Below are 16039 nucleotides of genomic sequence, written 5' to 3' on the forward strand. Positions count from 1 at the left end.
TGCTAACGTGCAAATATTCGTGCTGTTCTGCCAGGACACAAAAAACAATGGCATCTCAGCAGGAAAGTGGTAATGTACTAGCATCCACGGTAACACTTGCAGACTTTGTTGCAAACATTTATTTAAGAACATTTTAAATATCTGAATAAGTCATGTGACCTGTGTACCTTGTTCAGGTGTCAATCATCCATTTTGTTTCAACCGGTACAGAGAACAGAGAGTGATTGTTTACAGTCAAAGTTTTGTTCAAAGTGCAGTCGTCTCTAAACAATCAACAAGAAGTCTCGCCCGTAAACAGGAAGTGATGTTGAAAACAACGAGAAAGGAGGGGTGGGGGGCGATGGACCTGGGTTTAGGGGGGTGTGAGGGGTCCAAGCTTCCTGTGAACAGCTTGCAGAAGCAGGATGGAGTACTCCTCCAGGAGAGCCACTGTCCTTTCCTGGTCTGCCGTCCCCGCGAGTGCGCTGCTGCCCGGTGCCAATGGCAAGGACTGAAGCTCCGCCCTCATGGACCGGAGGGCTTCAGACAGGACACTGGCCATTTGAATGTGCTCAGGGTCTTCGTCTTCCGCACAAGTGCCACTCACCTGCAGGGGCACAAGAGGAGGCCACGTTTTAGCAGCCCTGAGATGAACGGCAAGCTGAAGTTGGGGGATGGGCGAGTACCTTCCTGTAGAGGCGGGTGGCTCGCTTGAAGCAGCTAAGCATCTGATCAGTCAACGCTTGGCAGGACTCAACGCTGGCAGGCAAGTCTGCGAAAAGAAACACGTCAAATGGACAGGCGGGTCTGCAAGAGGAGGAGAGGACAGAGCAAGGCAGAGGAAAGAACTGTCAAGCCCCACCAATTCAGAAATGTTGCTATCACACTGCAGGTAAAGTCTGAAGCAAATAAGAAGCTCAAGGTGAAACTCACTGTGAAAGCTGTGGGTCTTCCTGAGGCAATGAAAATGACTTTTAGGGTTCGTGTAACTTCCTCACTGATTTTGCTATAGCAACTTGGTTGGTCGTGAACACCCGCTAATAGTGAGTGTATGTGTGGGGAGGACAGATAAAAGAGGTTAGGGGACAGCGGCTCACCGGCTGGTGACAGACAGGAAGAGGAGGGATGATGAAGGCGAGCCCAGACGGAAAGATGACAGGATGAAGGGATGAGGAAGATGAGCGGTGTCCAAACCTGCGTCGTCCCCAGGCATAGTTGGGGGTCCGGGTGGGGGCCCAGGTGGGGGGGCGGTCCTGATGCCCGCGATGGAAGGTTTGTCAGGCAGTAGGGGGAGCGGGACAGCCTGGTTACCTTGGCAACTCGGTAACGAAGAAAGAGAAGGAACGGCCATGGCGTGTGTTTGGCAAGCCCTGGACGCAGCCCCCGCCATCACCCCCACTTGGTTGAGGGCGTCACCCAGCGAGGCAGAGCGGGACATTTTGGCGGCGGAGCTGGCAGTGGGGTTCATGTAAGAGCGCGGCACGCACACTGACGGAGCGGGACACTTTCTGGGCAGCGTCATGGCGGCCATTGCCTGCTGAGGAGACGACCTGGGGCTGGCGGAAGCGAGGTTCTGAGGAAGATGAGCTACAGCTGAAGTGCGTCGGGGGGCCGAGGGGAGAGAGGTGGGACGCTGAAGGGTCATGCCACCTGCCAATAAAAAAAACCCACAACGCTCGTCACCAGGAAGTGAGATAGTACCGTATTTTTCGGACTATAAGTCGCAACTTTTTTCTTAGTTTGGGTGGGGGCGACCTATACTGAGGAGTTATATGTGAATTTTGTTCACAAATCTTCAACAACAACAAAAAAAAAAAAGGGGGGGGGGGGGGGGGGGAAACTGCAATAAACGAACCGCGATGTAGCAAGGGATCGCTGTAATTTGAATTTCAAGTGATCACGGGATGACAAAGATGACGAAGGGCCCCACATACTACCGGCATCATTAGCGGCTTTGTTTGTAAGTGACACGGAGGACGAAGAGTTTGAAGGATTTAATGATTTGGAGTGATACAGAAGGTTTGAAAAACTATTATGGCTTATACGCACGCCCGGTCCTACTCGACGGAGCTTTCTTTCACCTCCGTGGATGGAAGGCGGGGGCCGGTGCTTGGCCGGGTGGGTGTCCGGGGACGGTGGATGGGGCTTGGACATGGCTTTTACGCACGCCTGGTCCTACTCTACGGAGCTCTTTCACCTCCGTGGATGGAAGTCGGGGGCCGGCGCTTGGCCGGGTGGCTGTCTGGGGACGGTGGATGGGGCTCGGACATGGCTTTTGCGCATGCTCGGTCCTATTCTATGGAGCTCTCTTCCACCTCCGTGGCTGGAAGTGCCACCTCCGGGGATGGAAGTCGACGCCGCCACACGCCTGGAAGTCAACGCCCGTGCTTGGGGCTGTGTGGCGGTGAACTATTTATGTTATAGTTATTTGATATATTTTATTTCGTCTAGCAACTTGTATATGTTTTTATCGTTACAGTTCTGTAGTTGTTGCCTCGTTGAACTCTTGTTTTGTTAAATAAAGAGCCGTTTACCAAACCCACGTCTTTGCTTGTATTTTATTAACGCTACAATATAGTTATGGCTGTGGAATAACGACGCGTGTGACATCAGGGCGCACGCGCGGCGTTGTTGACGAAGGACGAGGCATTTGATCAATTAATTTAATGATTTGGAGTGACACAGATGGTTTGATATTATTGCTTATATGATAGTTATTTGATATATCATTTATATATCGTTATATGGGCCTGTGGAATATTTTGAAGTGCAAGCGCACCTGGCCGGCATTGTTGACATAAAGGATGATTGATGGATTTAATGAATTAGAGTGACACAGAATAGATGTGTTATATATGTAATAGTTATTAGAATAACTCTGAATGTTATGTCAGGCCCGTTCTCAGTTCTTTGTTTGTATTTATGTCACGTTAGCATACCTATCGTTTAGCCTGTTGTTACTCGTTCATGTCTGTTCTTGGTGTTGGATTTTGTTGAATAAATTTCCCCCAAAATGCGACTTATACTCCGGAGCGACTTATATATGTTTTTTTTTTTCACGTTATTGTGCATTTTATGGCTAATGCGACCTATATTCCGGAGCGACATTTAGTCCGAAAAATATGGTACTTGTACAGCAGGCTGTAATTGCTTCCAGCTGCCATAGGGTGGCATGGCAGCTGGACGGACATCCCCCTGGACTGAGGAAGGAAGTGCAGCTTATTTTGGGGGGCAACGAAGAGTTAAATATGGGCGTACTCGACACATGCGCAGCTTGTAGCTTGTGGCAAGTAACGGAGCTTTGACGTAAACACCATCGCATTGTCTGAAATTGTGATTTCCATCAAAAACGACAAGTGGAAAGTTCAGCCCTACATCAATGCATTGCTTGTGAACAAATGAAACTCCGCCCAAGTGCAATACTGGAAAACTACCTGGAGCACTCGCCGTCTTCTCAAGGTCCTTGCTCCCTGTGGTGGCCTCGAGGTTCTGCTCCACTTCTTGTGGGTGACAATCTCCCGGTTGGTTGGGAGTCCATGTCACGGTCGGGTCCTGGGTCCCAACCTCAGGCGCCACCGGGTAGGACTTGGTCTCCATACCGTCTGACTTCGGGATGGTTCGGCTGAAGAGCCGAATCAGAAAAAATGTGAGAAGATATGAGAGACGGATCAGAACATTCTGCCGATACGGGTCTAGTGGTACCTGGCAGGAGAGTTCTGGTTGAGCAACCTGAATGACATGCTGAGACTCTCATTGGAGCTGTGCGCGGTACTGCTGGGTCCCTCTGCAATGTCGGCCAGCGTGGCAAAGTGTTTCTTGAGGAAGGTCTCCTGGTCTGGAGTCTGCGGGACCGGACCGGCGTCCTCATCCTCGTCCAGTGAGTCGGCAGCGTCGCTAAGACGATCCGTCTGCTCCGTAGGCTCGCCGTCTGGTGGGACAAATACAAACGGACCTCTTGATTCCTTTGTTCCTAACTTTGAGGATCCTGGCATCGAGGAAGCATCTGGAAGTGAGTTGAGTCTCACCTTTGGCCGCTGCTGCGTCAGGACTGGAGGTTCTGGAGAATCTGAGCGAGCAACCGCTGTCCGGACTGGGTTTGTCCTCTTGTGCACTTGCAGGATTGGCGCCCTTGACCTCAAAGTCACCGCTCAGGCTCACTCTGTCCTCCCATTGGTCAGGAAAAAGCACCGGCTGCTCCCTCTCCACAATTGGATCGGACACCATGGTGAAGTCTGCCTTTGGATTTGCCAGCGCCTCTGTGTGCTCCACCTGTTGGCACCGGTCGGATGGTCAGAAGGTCTACGGACCCACCTGGAGCCCTGAGTGACGGTTTTAGGTCTGACAGAAGTATTTTCTCATCCCAAGAAAAAGTTCTGGTTTTCAGGCAAGGTTCCCGTGAAATGAAAAGGGAAGGTTCTAGCCCCAAGAGAAGGGTGTAATCTTGATTGTTTGTTGTCCAGAAAGCAGGCGCTAGTCCTCAGGTTCTTGTTCCACGAGTGCAGCTGAGATGTCCTCATCAGGACTTTGCGGTGCCCAATTTGGCGTATACAATTCAGCACTCAAAGCGGCTACTACTTGACGTTTGTCTACGCATCGCACAGCTACGGACTCACCTGGAGACTCAGCCGACTTCCCAGCTTTTGACTGTCTCTGTGAAGCCCCGCCTCCGAGGCGATGTCGTCAATTGGGTGTGCCTTCATCGGGATGCGGCGGAGTTTAGCATGAAGTCACTTGCTGGCATTCTGGGATGGGAGTTTAAAACGATACCGGACGCTCACCGCCAACCCGCCATTGGAACAGTACGAGTCCAGCTGTCTCAGGTCCAACATGGATGTCACCATGGCAACATGGCTAGCATCACCATGGCATGAATTCCTTGCCCAGCGGCGGCGAGGCAGTCGGCTGTCCGGCGGAGCCTTAAAAAACGTCTTGCCGTCGTCACGTGTCGCCTCAGCTGAGGGAAAAGAGCCCAGATTAGAGATGCTGAGAAAGCTTGACGACATTACCGTGGCAACACGCACTCGCTTCCTCCTCCTCCTCCTCCTCTTCCTTGTCACTGTCCGATGACATGGCGACCACGCCAGGAGGCCTCGCCTCCCCGGGCTTCCCCGTACGCTGCTGCGGTGCCTGGTGGGAGGAGGCGGGGCCTTGGCCGGGAAGCCTCAGGTCAGCCAGACGCTGACGCATGCGCAGGGTCAGCCCGAGACTGAGACGCCACACAAAGATACAGCTGCACACACGCACAGGCTTAGACTTTGTGGCCGCACCCACAAGAAGTGTGTGCGTGACAAACAGCTGCCGTTTGAGTCCTACCTGTCACCTGACACGCTGATCAGGCGTGTGCAGTCGCTGCTGAACTTCAGGCCAGTGACCACCTCTGCAGAAGATACAAAGTGCGTGAGTGAAACACACACACACACGCACGCGTACCCCGACTCACCCGAGTGTCCAAACATAGTGGCCACACATTCGCCAGAGTAGAAGTCAAAAATGTTGATGCTCTTGTCCGAACAGGAAGTGGCGATGTAGAGACCTGACGGGTCGATCTGCACCTGAGGACCAAAGGGATGAAGATGCTGATGAGCTCCCGTCTCCACGATAACTCGCTCATCACCTTGATGAGAGTTCCATCTTCTCCCAGAGATCCTTTGTAGATTTTCTTCTGCTTGCTGTTGTTGATGTTAAAGATCCTGTACAAGCATCACAGTCATAATCATCATCATCATGTGGGAGGCGGGAGAGGCGGAGTTACCTGATGATGCGGTCCTGGCAGCCAATGGCAGCATACTTCCTGGTGGCCTCCACGTCCATGTCGTACAGTGTGCTCTTTCTCACCACGTGATGCGTTCGCGTAAACTCCATGTCGCCGTCCGTCTGAGACAACGAGCAAGAAGGAAGAGGTCAGAATCATTAACAGGAAGTGACATTATAAGCACAGTTCGGAAGGCGTGACGCCACCTGCTGGCCTGTGCGGAAGTAAACGCTCTTGTCGGCGCCGCAGCTGATCAGCCGCACTTTGCCCTCATTAGCTGAGGTGGGAACGAAAAGGAGGTGATTATGTCACAAGTTATGCGTCTCAGGCGAGCCTTGCCAGTTCACTCACCTGCAAAGCGGATGGCGGTGATGGACGACGAGTGCTCGTCCAGAGTCTGGACTAGACGGTAGTCGGATGCCGCGTCCAACACATGAATCAGGCGATCCCGACTGGCCGTGGCCAGAAACTGCACACCTGACAGACACAAGCGGTGTACGCACGCGCGCGCACACGCGCGCGCACACGCGCGCGCACACGCGCGCGCACACGCGCACGCACACGCACACGCACACGCACACACACACACACACACACACACACACACACACACACACACACACACACACACCAAGTCATGTGACCTGCCCATTTTAGCTGTGGATCCTTTTTGCTGATGAAAAAGCTCAATAAAGGGCATGCTTAAGATGCCACAGGACGCCTCACCCGTGTCGCATTGGGAGAAGTCGAGGGACAGAATTTCGCCGTCATGAGCTTGTACGTTGATGATCTCCTCCATGGTGCGCACGTCATGTACCCTGAAACGTACGCAAGCACAATCATTGACAAGGCGTCAACCTTCTGTTTCCAGAGTGGGGGCGGACACCAACCGAAGGACGCCCACGCGGTCCCCCGAGGCCAGGTGCCGCCCGTCGGGGCTGACCCTCAGCGACCGAATGCCTGCACGGCTCTGGTCGCCGGGCGGCGCGTCTGAAGTGCTTTGCCCCTTCTCGCTGATGGCAGCGAGCGAGACGCTATCTGGGTCCAGGAGGCTGGACGGGTTGTCCTCCACGTAAAGGACCTTGTGAAGATCCTGGGGGTCAGAGGTCAGATTTATTTGCGCGTCTGTGTGTGTACATCTCTGAAAGCATGAAGAGTGCAAACAGGATGGGGCCCTATGATTGACCCCTGAGGAACACCACAGTAAAGACCACAGAACAATATCTTCTATTTGAAATATCAAATTGATATATGTGCGTGCATACGCGGCTGAGGATGTTGTTGGGGAAGTGGCGAGTGTCTAAATTCCACACACGTATGGTGTTATCCGACGAGCACGACAGGAAGCATCCTGGTGGGAGCGCCATGTTTCCCGTATCACCACCATCTTCGGGAAACACCTGAGGACGAGATGAGAGGAGATCATCATCTAGGACCCCCCCAATGAATCTCGAAGGCTGCACCGACCTCGAGGCTCCACACGCAGGAGGCGTGGTAGAGTGCCGAGTACAGTTTGCCCACCCGGCGCGGGTCTCGGAGGTCGCCCACGTCCCACACGTACACGCTGTGATCACTGTACACGCATGACAGCCAACCGCTGCTCGGGTCGTAGGTCAGGGCTACCGTGTCCGGGTATTGGGCATCGGGACGAAGGCAGAACAGACAACTGAGGACAAAGTTCAGCATTAACTTTCAAGTTTCATGTTACTTTTTGCAAAATCTGGCAAGTCAAGTGCAGTCTCCACGGCCTTCCACGCGAGTCATAACTTAGATTAGGGAAGTCTAAAGATTGGAGGAAAGAGGGGCAGTTTTCAGCCACGAGCTTCAGTTCAGAATAACAAAAACAACACATGAATATCAAATAGGCAAGGGTTGTCTGTGTTGTTGTAAATCTTCTTACCTGGCATCAGTCATGGTGGCGATGTCGGCGCCCAGGAAGTGCGGGCGCGGCAGTGTGCAGAGAAATTGCAGTGTGTGAGGGTTGAAAGCGCGGACCGCGCCGTCCGAGCAGCCGCAAAAGATCAGCTCGTCCGTCACGCACAAACACGTGGCTTGAGATGCCTGCGAGGCACGCGCACGCATACACACACGCATACACACACGCGCGAACACACACGCGAACACACACGCGAACACACACGCACACACACACACACACACACACACACACACACACACACACACACACACACACACACACACACACACACACACACACACACACACACACACACACACACACACGCTTCAGGTGATGTCATGTGATATCATGTGACACACCAACAACAGAGAGGGCACTCAGCCGATCAGGGGCCGGGCTATCCTGGCCCACCGATGAGACTGATGACTCCGCCCCCTACAAGCCATGAGGAGTGCAAACATGCAGGGCAAACCCAACCAAACATGACAAAAGAAAGAACTGAAAATATGTGAAAGTGAAAACCTGAAAAAATAAAAGCATGAAAAAAGTGACATCTTGACAAGCAAAAAATGTGACGCTCAATTCAACCTCGAGTAAAAACCTCACGGGTAAAAACAAAACGAATAAAAAGACAAACGTTAGCACCTAATGCTATGACTTACAGCGGCGGAGTCAAGCCTCTGCCCAGGAAGCAGCAGAAGAAGCAACAGCAGAGAGGTTTGCAATTAGCATGTTCGCACATACGCGCGAGAACAAAGGTGGACTCACGCGTAGCTCCACCCACTTGTGGAGCATGCGGCGCTGGTCCAGCTGCAGCAGGAGGCCCGAGGTGCTGATGCAGAATGTGGAAGACGCCCGCTGGCCTTGGCCGCATGCCACGTCGCAGAAGAAGTTGTTCTTTAGGGCTCCCAGCAGCGCCGAACGGCCCAGCAGCGGCACGGCGGCGCTCACCTGCGGGCAGAGGCAGCATCGTTGGACTTGTTGCCCGCCAGACCTGGTTCGCACGACTAGAAACATCACCTTGGAGGTCCTGCCGTGGTCCAGGTACCAGAACTTGACGTGTCGATTGCCCGCTGTCACAAAGTAGGATGAGTCGTGCGAGAAGGACACGGCTGTCACCTTACTCGACACCTTGTTGGCTGCCACCACCATGCCTTTCTATACATACACATACACATAGACACACACACACACCTTTTACGACTCATACCTTCTGTCGGAACTGGTACCTTCTTTCATGACTACAGTAAATCCTTCTACAGGAAGGAGAACCCGAGTCCTGCGTTTTTACCCTCTCTCAAAACATTAACTTATCTCAGGGACCGGTACCTGTACCTGCAAACGTGCAGTCACGGGATGAAGAGCACCTTACTTTCCAGTTCCACACGTGCACCATCATGTCGTGTTGGTAGCCCACACTGACGATGTATTTCATGTTGGGCGAGAAGGCCACGCAGGCCACACCGTATTTGTGTTCCTGGAGGGACGCCACCTGCACGCCTTTCGACACATCCCAGACGCGCACCGCCGGCATGTGGCCACTCTGAGGAACACGCGGCGCCGGGAGTCAAACGACCGGCCGTCAAATAATTGTGGCAAATTAACGTCAAGTCACATGACAAGTTGCTCAATTATACGATCTATCTCAATGTAGATGTGCCAAGCACTGTGAGTCACATTACCAGGATCACACAAGGGAGGACTCACCTCGCCAGTGACCACATGCTTGCCGTCAGGTGAGAAGGCCAACGTGGTGATGGTCTTCCTGCAAACAGCGTGCAGCGTGTCACCAAAGCAACAGCGCCAAACGTAGCCCATGAGGAGTTTACCTTGATACATTGAAGAGGTGCCGTTGTTTGTTCTTGCGAGGATGGAGCAGGACCACAACGCACCTGCATGCACGTGATTATGGTCATATTGTGTCTCAACGTGCGCGTCATCATCATGACGTCATGAGAGTTTTAAGAACAAGCCATGCTAACTTAAGATGCTGACCCACCCCCACCCCGATGTATGTGACTTGCTCCAAATAAATTTTTCACCCACAGTCTTCAATCAACCAAGCAGCTCGCTCTGGTCTGTATGTCCTTCAAGCTTGAGAAGGACAATCGAAAAAAATGTTTCACAAAAAAGTATTCTAATAATTTCACATTGCTATGACCCTGACAATTGACCTCGGTGTCAAGCTTTCATCTGTGAAAAACTACTCTATGACCCCATCGTGAACACAAAAAAGCTTCCTGGCAGATATAAAAGGTTTTGGCGCATTAGCATTACCCAAATGCAGTCATGCCGCCACGCCACCAGGAGGTGACAAAGATATTACTTCGTGCTTTAATCGCAACGACAATTTGTCGCTCACCCGGCGGGATACGCCAAGAGTCCACTTTTCGGGTCACATGACAGTGCTCGGTTTCCAGGCACCGTGACGCCCAGAACCTTCTCCAAGGTCACCTGTGGGTGGAAAGGAAATTGAGTAGCATGTCAGCATCTGTTAGCATGCTCGTGAGTCACGAGACCCTCCCTCTCAGCCAGTGGTGCTTCTACACTGAATTACGGCCTGAGCGAGTCTACTTCAAGACCCCCCCCCCCCCCCCAGGAAAAAATAAATAAAAAATACAAATTCATTTCACATATGTTTTTTAATAGAACGTGAGAAAGTGAAAATTGCATTTCTCAATTGCACAAGCTTCACTATTGTAATCACAACAAGAAACTCTTTAAAGATCTTTGATCCACATCACTTGACTTGATTGGTGACACCTGGGTGAGCAATCTGAGGAGAGGACGCTGGCACTGATTGTTCGCCGCTTCTCCACCAGAATTAGTTTATTTTTAGTGTTTTTAGTGTTTTATTTAATTCTCCACCAGAATTAGTTTATTTTTAGTGTTTTTAGTGTTTTATTTATTTATTTTTTAGCCATTAGCCTAGCAAATGGCTAACACGCAAGTTCAGCTTTCTCCAACCGGCACTATATTAACTTACTCCATCCCCCGCTTGCTGGAGCTGAGTAATCACACCATTCCAGGGTGTGTCTCAGTCATCAAAGAACTCGGACTTCTCCGCAGACCTCGTTACATCCACAGAAGTACCCATCGTAACTTTGTTTTCTCCCAACCTGCCCATAACGGTATTCCATCCATCTGCTCCTCCACCGCCCGATATCCCGTCGCATGTCCAACACGTCATCAGAGACCCGGCACACTTGGATCTTATTGTAGCAACCAAGCGGGGCTGCAGTACTCCAGGTGGCCTGAAAAACATGGTGTGGAGTCCACTCTTACACGGAGCGGGCTCCGACTCAAGACAGACACCGGGTTGCCGGGAAAACACAGAATGGATATCTCTCTGGCACGGAACGGATTTCAACACGGAGCAGCCCCGGGGTGGCCAGGACAAAACGAACAGAATTTCACTCCAACACACAGTGGACTGCACTTCATGTGGAACAGAAGACGTGGAGTGGATTTCTCTCTTCTTCGCCCCCTACCTAAACGCAGCCCCACATCCACAATCAAAATGGATCTCAACATCCAAGCACTCACCCATAAATCATCATTTATTCACAACCTCATCCTGGACAAAGGCTTAGACATAATGTGCCTGACTGAGACCTGGCAACCACCGGATGTCTATCAATTCCTCAACGAAGCCTGTCCCTCTGGTTACAAATACATAACTAAACCCCGCAGCACTGGCCGTGGCGGTGGCCTTGCTGTATTCCATCGTCTTGATCTAAAGCTGTCCCCCCTCCCTCTACCTGATCACTCCTCATTCGAATCCCTTGCATTCAAATGTAAACCTCCATATCCTGTCACAGTTTTACTTATTTACCGCCCTCCTAAACCAAACTCCGCTTTCATTCCAGAACTATACGATCTACTCACTACCCTCTGTACCTCCACTTCCTCTAATTTAATCATATTAGGTGATGTTAACATCCATGTCGACACCCCCTCCCGCCCCCCTGCCTCTGACCTGTTGCAACTATTGGACTGTTTACACCTCACTCAACATGTAAATGTCCCCACCCATGACAAAGGGCATACACTTGACCTTGTCATTTCCTCATCGGCCATAAGCAACCTACAAGTTCACGAGGTTGGTGTGTCTGACCACAAACTTATTCAAATGGAACTGCCTTTCCCACGCCCCCTCTCCAAACCCAAGCGGCAAATCTCTTTCAGAAATTTCAAATACATCAACCAAGACACTTTAGCACAGGACCTCCTGTTTCTCTCCTCCTCCTCCGCGACCTTCCCATCAGTCAGCAAGGCAGTGGATCATTACAATAACTCTTTGGCCAAACTTCTAGGTATCCACGCCCCCATAAAAAACAAAACAGTCACTTTTTCACGCTCAGCCCCCTGGTACACCAGTGAGCTGCGGCTGATGAAGTCAACTGGACGCATCCTGGAGCGTCGTCTCAATGCCTCAGGTCTGACCGTGCACAAACAGGCCTATAAAGAACATCAGAAGGCCTACTCAAAAGCCCTTGGGATTGCACGTGCCCAGTTCTACTCCAACATCATAAACAATACCCCTGGAAACTCAAAACAGCTATTTTCAACCATCAACCACTTTCTCAAACCCCAACCCACCACTCCAACGGAATCCTCAGAGGTAGTGTGCAATAACTTCATGACCTTCTTTACCGCTAAGGTTGACAACATTCGCACCCAGCTCCTCTCCTCTTCTGGCCCCTCCACTTCACCTCCACTCCCCTTCCTTCCACCTGGGTCAGTCCAGCCTCTCCGCTGTTTCTCCCCTATTTTGCAGTCGGAGGTAGAGGACATCATCAAAAAGATGAAACCCTCCACATGTGCCCTGGACCCTTTCCCCACAGCCCTCATTAAACATCAAATCTCAGCTATCAGTCCCCTAATAACCAATGTCATCAACCTCTCACTCCAGTCTGGCTCTGTACCCCCTGCATTGAAGACAGCCATTATTACCCCCCTGCTCAAAAAACTCTCGCTTGACCCGGACAACCTTGCCAACTACAGGCCAATATCAAACCTCCCATTTCTCTCCAAGGTTCTGGAAAAAGTGGTAGCAGCCCAACTTCACGCCCATCTCACCCGCAATAACATCGCTGAGAAATTTCAATCCGGTTTTCGCTCTGGCCACAGCACCGAAACAGCCCTTGTTAGGGTCACCAACGACCTTCTCATGGCTGCCGATGCAGGCTCCTCGTCACTCCTCATTTTGTTGGATCTGTCCGCTGCATTTGACACTGTCCACCACAACATCCTCCTTAACCAACTTCACTCCACTGGATTCTCTGGCACTGCTCTAACCTGGCTTCAGTCCTACCTCTCGAACCGAACCGAGTACGTTTCCCTGGGAGGAAAAAAATCAGACACACACACAGTCACCTCCGGTGTCCCCCAGGGATCTGTACTCGGTCCTACCCTCTTCATTTTCTACATGCTACCCCTTGGCAATATAATCAGGAAGTTCGGCATCTCATATCACTGTTACGCGGACGACACCCAGCTATACCTCAAACTCAACCCCCCACCCTCTGCAACCCAGCCTCACCCTCATCCCTCATCCATCCTCTCACTGTGTCTGGAGGAGATAAAGGCGTGGATGAATCTCAGCTTCCTACAAGTCAACAGCGATAAAACCCAAGCCATGTTATTTGGCACTTCCCATCAGATCCATACCTGCCCAATCACAAGCATCTCATTCGCCGGTCACACAATCCCCCTCTCAGCCACTGTCACCGACCTGGGTGTGATACTGGACTCTCAACTCAACCTAGAGTCACACATAAAACACATCTGCAAAACCTCCTTCTTCCACCTCAGGAACATTTCCAAACTCCGCCCCACACTTACCCTGACAGATGCTGAGAAACTTGTCCACGCCTTTGTCTCCTCCAGGCTAGACTACTGTAACGCACTCCTCATCGGGATCCCTAGCAAGAGCCTCCAGAGGCTCCAGTACATTCAAAACTGCGCTGCTAGGATCCTGATGAGGGTGCGGAAAAGCGACCACATCACACCCATCCTCCGTTCTCTGCACTGGCTCCCCATCAAATTCCGAATAAATTATAAGATCGCCCTCCTCACTCACCAGTGCATCCTCGGACATGCTCCCCCATACCTCAAAGAACTCCTTGCCCCTAAATCTGCCACCCGAAACCTCCGCTCATCCAATTCTCACCTTCTCCATATCCCCAACACCAAGCTGCGTACCATGGGCGACCGGGCCTTCTGCCATGCAGCCCCCACACTGTGGAACTCCCTCCCCGACCACCTTAGAGCACCCCAATCCACTGACTCTTTCAAAACCGGACTTAAAACTCACTTCTTTAATTTGGCATTTCTGTGATTCCTGTTTTTATATCCTGGTTGTCGTCCAGTTGTTTTATACTTGTCCTTGCTTTTTATTCTTGTTTTTACTTGCCATGTAGCACTTTGAGATTCCTCCGAATATAAAGTGCGTTATAAATATAATTTATTATTATTATTATTATTATTAAGTGCACAAAGACAATGGGACGATTCTAAACATTACAGTTATCAGTGTGTGTAGGTCATACATAAAATTGGCAGAAAACCGCAATAATTTAGAAAAAAATTAAGAATGATGGCGTTGACCTTTTCCTGTCCATCTCATTTATTTGGCACTCGACAAGAACAACAGTCGATAGTTTTCTCATCCCTTAACATTGTCACTCACTCAGAGGTGAAGTGGAGACTAAACCAATTTGACATTATAGCATTGTTTCACCCATATGACACAATTCAGAAAATGTGCAGGAATAATTAGGCCTGTATTTATAATATTAAACATGACGTGCGTTTGGGGGAAGAAATTGAGGTGTGATTGACTTGTTGCCCTATATTTCATGACCACAAATCCTCACAGGTAAATTGCCCCCTGCACACCCCTTCCCTGACATTTCCCCTTGTTTCTGTGCACAACTTCTTAGCAAGCATGGGCACCAGTCTGCAGCTGAAGGGGGCGCTAAATTGCGGCGCAATTCTTTTTTTTTTTTTCAGTGTTATTTTTGACTTGAAGAACTTGACAGACAAGTTAGGAGCGTCACTGGAGCGCAATCACCTGCAGGGGGGCTTTGACACGCAAATGTTTGTAAAACGACATTTACAACTGTCGACAGTTAGCATGTTATCATCCGCTTTGAAATGCACACAAAACAAGATGGTTGGTAAAATCGATACGACCTGTAAGATGCAGTTCGCTTTGATGGTGAAGATTCCCATCCCTAGTAATACACACTGTCCTAGGGTTGGGTTGACTCACCGATATGCATCGGAAAATCGATACGACTCGTAAGATGCAGTTGCATCGTATCATATCGCACTGGATCGCATTGTTTTAAAATTAATTTGTACTGTATCGCACCGTATTGCAGAAGATGGGAGAATCGTATCGCATCTTATCATTGGCAATTCCATGAATCGTGAATCCATCGAATCGTTGGCAGTGTATCGAGATGTGTATCGTATCGCTTTGATGGTGAAGATTCCCATCCCTAGTGCTTACTAAATGACCATGTGCTAAATGAATACAAGTCACGTGACCACAAGCCAAATAACTAGTGACAAATTACCACATGCTGAGTGACCCAGTGTCAAACGACATGTCATGTGACCAAATGTCGAATTTTTACTGTTTGACTTTCACATTACAAATCACATAATTCCACTGACATGTCACGTGACCATATTTAGGCCCATGTGGGAAATGACCACAAATCCGAAGTCAATTTTCAAGTCACATGACGTATGCCGCCATGCGCACGAGGAAAATAGTCACGGAATGAATTGAACTTGCAAGACAGGCAGGTCACCACGATGTGAAAATATGACCCGACATAAAACACTTGTTTTTAATGCACAGGAAACAAGATGCTGTAAGCTTAAGCTCAACGCTAATAAACGGAAAAGTGTCGCTTTCTCGGCACGCACCTTGTCGCCCAACTGATGACGTAATCCTCGTCCCCGCCCCCGAAGTTTGATTGACGGGGATCTGAGCAGGTTCTTGATCCGGCGGCTGATGGCGCCTCCAACGTCACCGCTCATAGCTTCGCTGCTAGCGGCTAGCTCCACGCGGCATGACGGCTGCGACCCCGAACTTGCTCAGCAGAGCAGAACCGAAGCCTCCCCCCAGGTTTCTTCGTGGGTCTGGACCGGTGCGAGTCGCCGCCTGCGGTTTCACATTGCAGAGAAGAAAAGAAGAGAGGGGGCCCGCGGTGGCTCGAAAGCTGACGTAGCGGCACGTCAAGTCACCTTGTGGCACAAGTGTTTCCGGTCTTCACTTGCAAAGTAATACTTTCTGAAGGAAGTTGATGTTTTACCCTCTTCTTACAGAACACGAACAAATTATGTGGATGTCTCATTTGAGTACT

At 50.6% G+C, this 16039-nt stretch overlaps 1 protein-coding gene across 8 annotated transcripts; it reads right to left on the minus strand.

The window, feature by feature from the left end:
• Positions 1-86: 86 nt before the first annotated feature.
• On the minus strand, positions 87-15936 carry mapkbp1 (mitogen-activated protein kinase binding protein 1). Of its 8 annotated transcripts, XM_085931250.1 has the most exons (27): positions 15600-15936; positions 10015-10106; positions 9482-9544; positions 9360-9417; positions 9025-9195; positions 8673-8810; positions 8421-8603; positions 7632-7792; positions 7199-7397; positions 6997-7131; positions 6622-6824; positions 6458-6549; positions 6083-6208; positions 5938-6008; positions 5732-5853; positions 5594-5669; positions 5420-5531; positions 5293-5356; positions 5001-5209; positions 4758-4933; positions 4593-4673; positions 4005-4248; positions 3682-3907; positions 3414-3601; positions 1174-1629; positions 666-751; positions 89-586 (listed from the first exon to the last, which is right to left on the minus strand). In XM_085931250.1, the coding sequence occupies exons 1-27, from the start codon at positions 15711-15713 to the stop codon at positions 353-355; spliced, it is 4080 nt and encodes a 1359-aa protein (XP_085787376.1). In that variant the 5' UTR covers positions 15714-15936; the 3' UTR covers positions 89-352. The 8 variants fall into 8 exon arrangements, 6 of the variants coding, with proteins under 6 accessions (XP_085787375.1, XP_085787374.1, XP_085787377.1 ...); XM_085931249.1 differs by lacking the exon at positions 15600-15936 and adding an exon at positions 10772-15016 and having other exon boundaries at positions 87-586; positions 5293-5531; XM_085931248.1 differs by having other exon boundaries at positions 88-586; positions 5293-5531.
• Positions 15937-16039: the final 103 nt, after the last annotated feature.

This window comes from Syngnathus leptorhynchus, chromosome 15, assembly GCF_054491065.1.
Source record: "Syngnathus leptorhynchus isolate UIUO chromosome 15, UIUO_Slep, whole genome shotgun sequence".
In the NCBI taxonomy this organism is placed as follows: Eukaryota; Metazoa; Chordata; class Actinopteri; order Syngnathiformes; family Syngnathidae; genus Syngnathus; species Syngnathus leptorhynchus.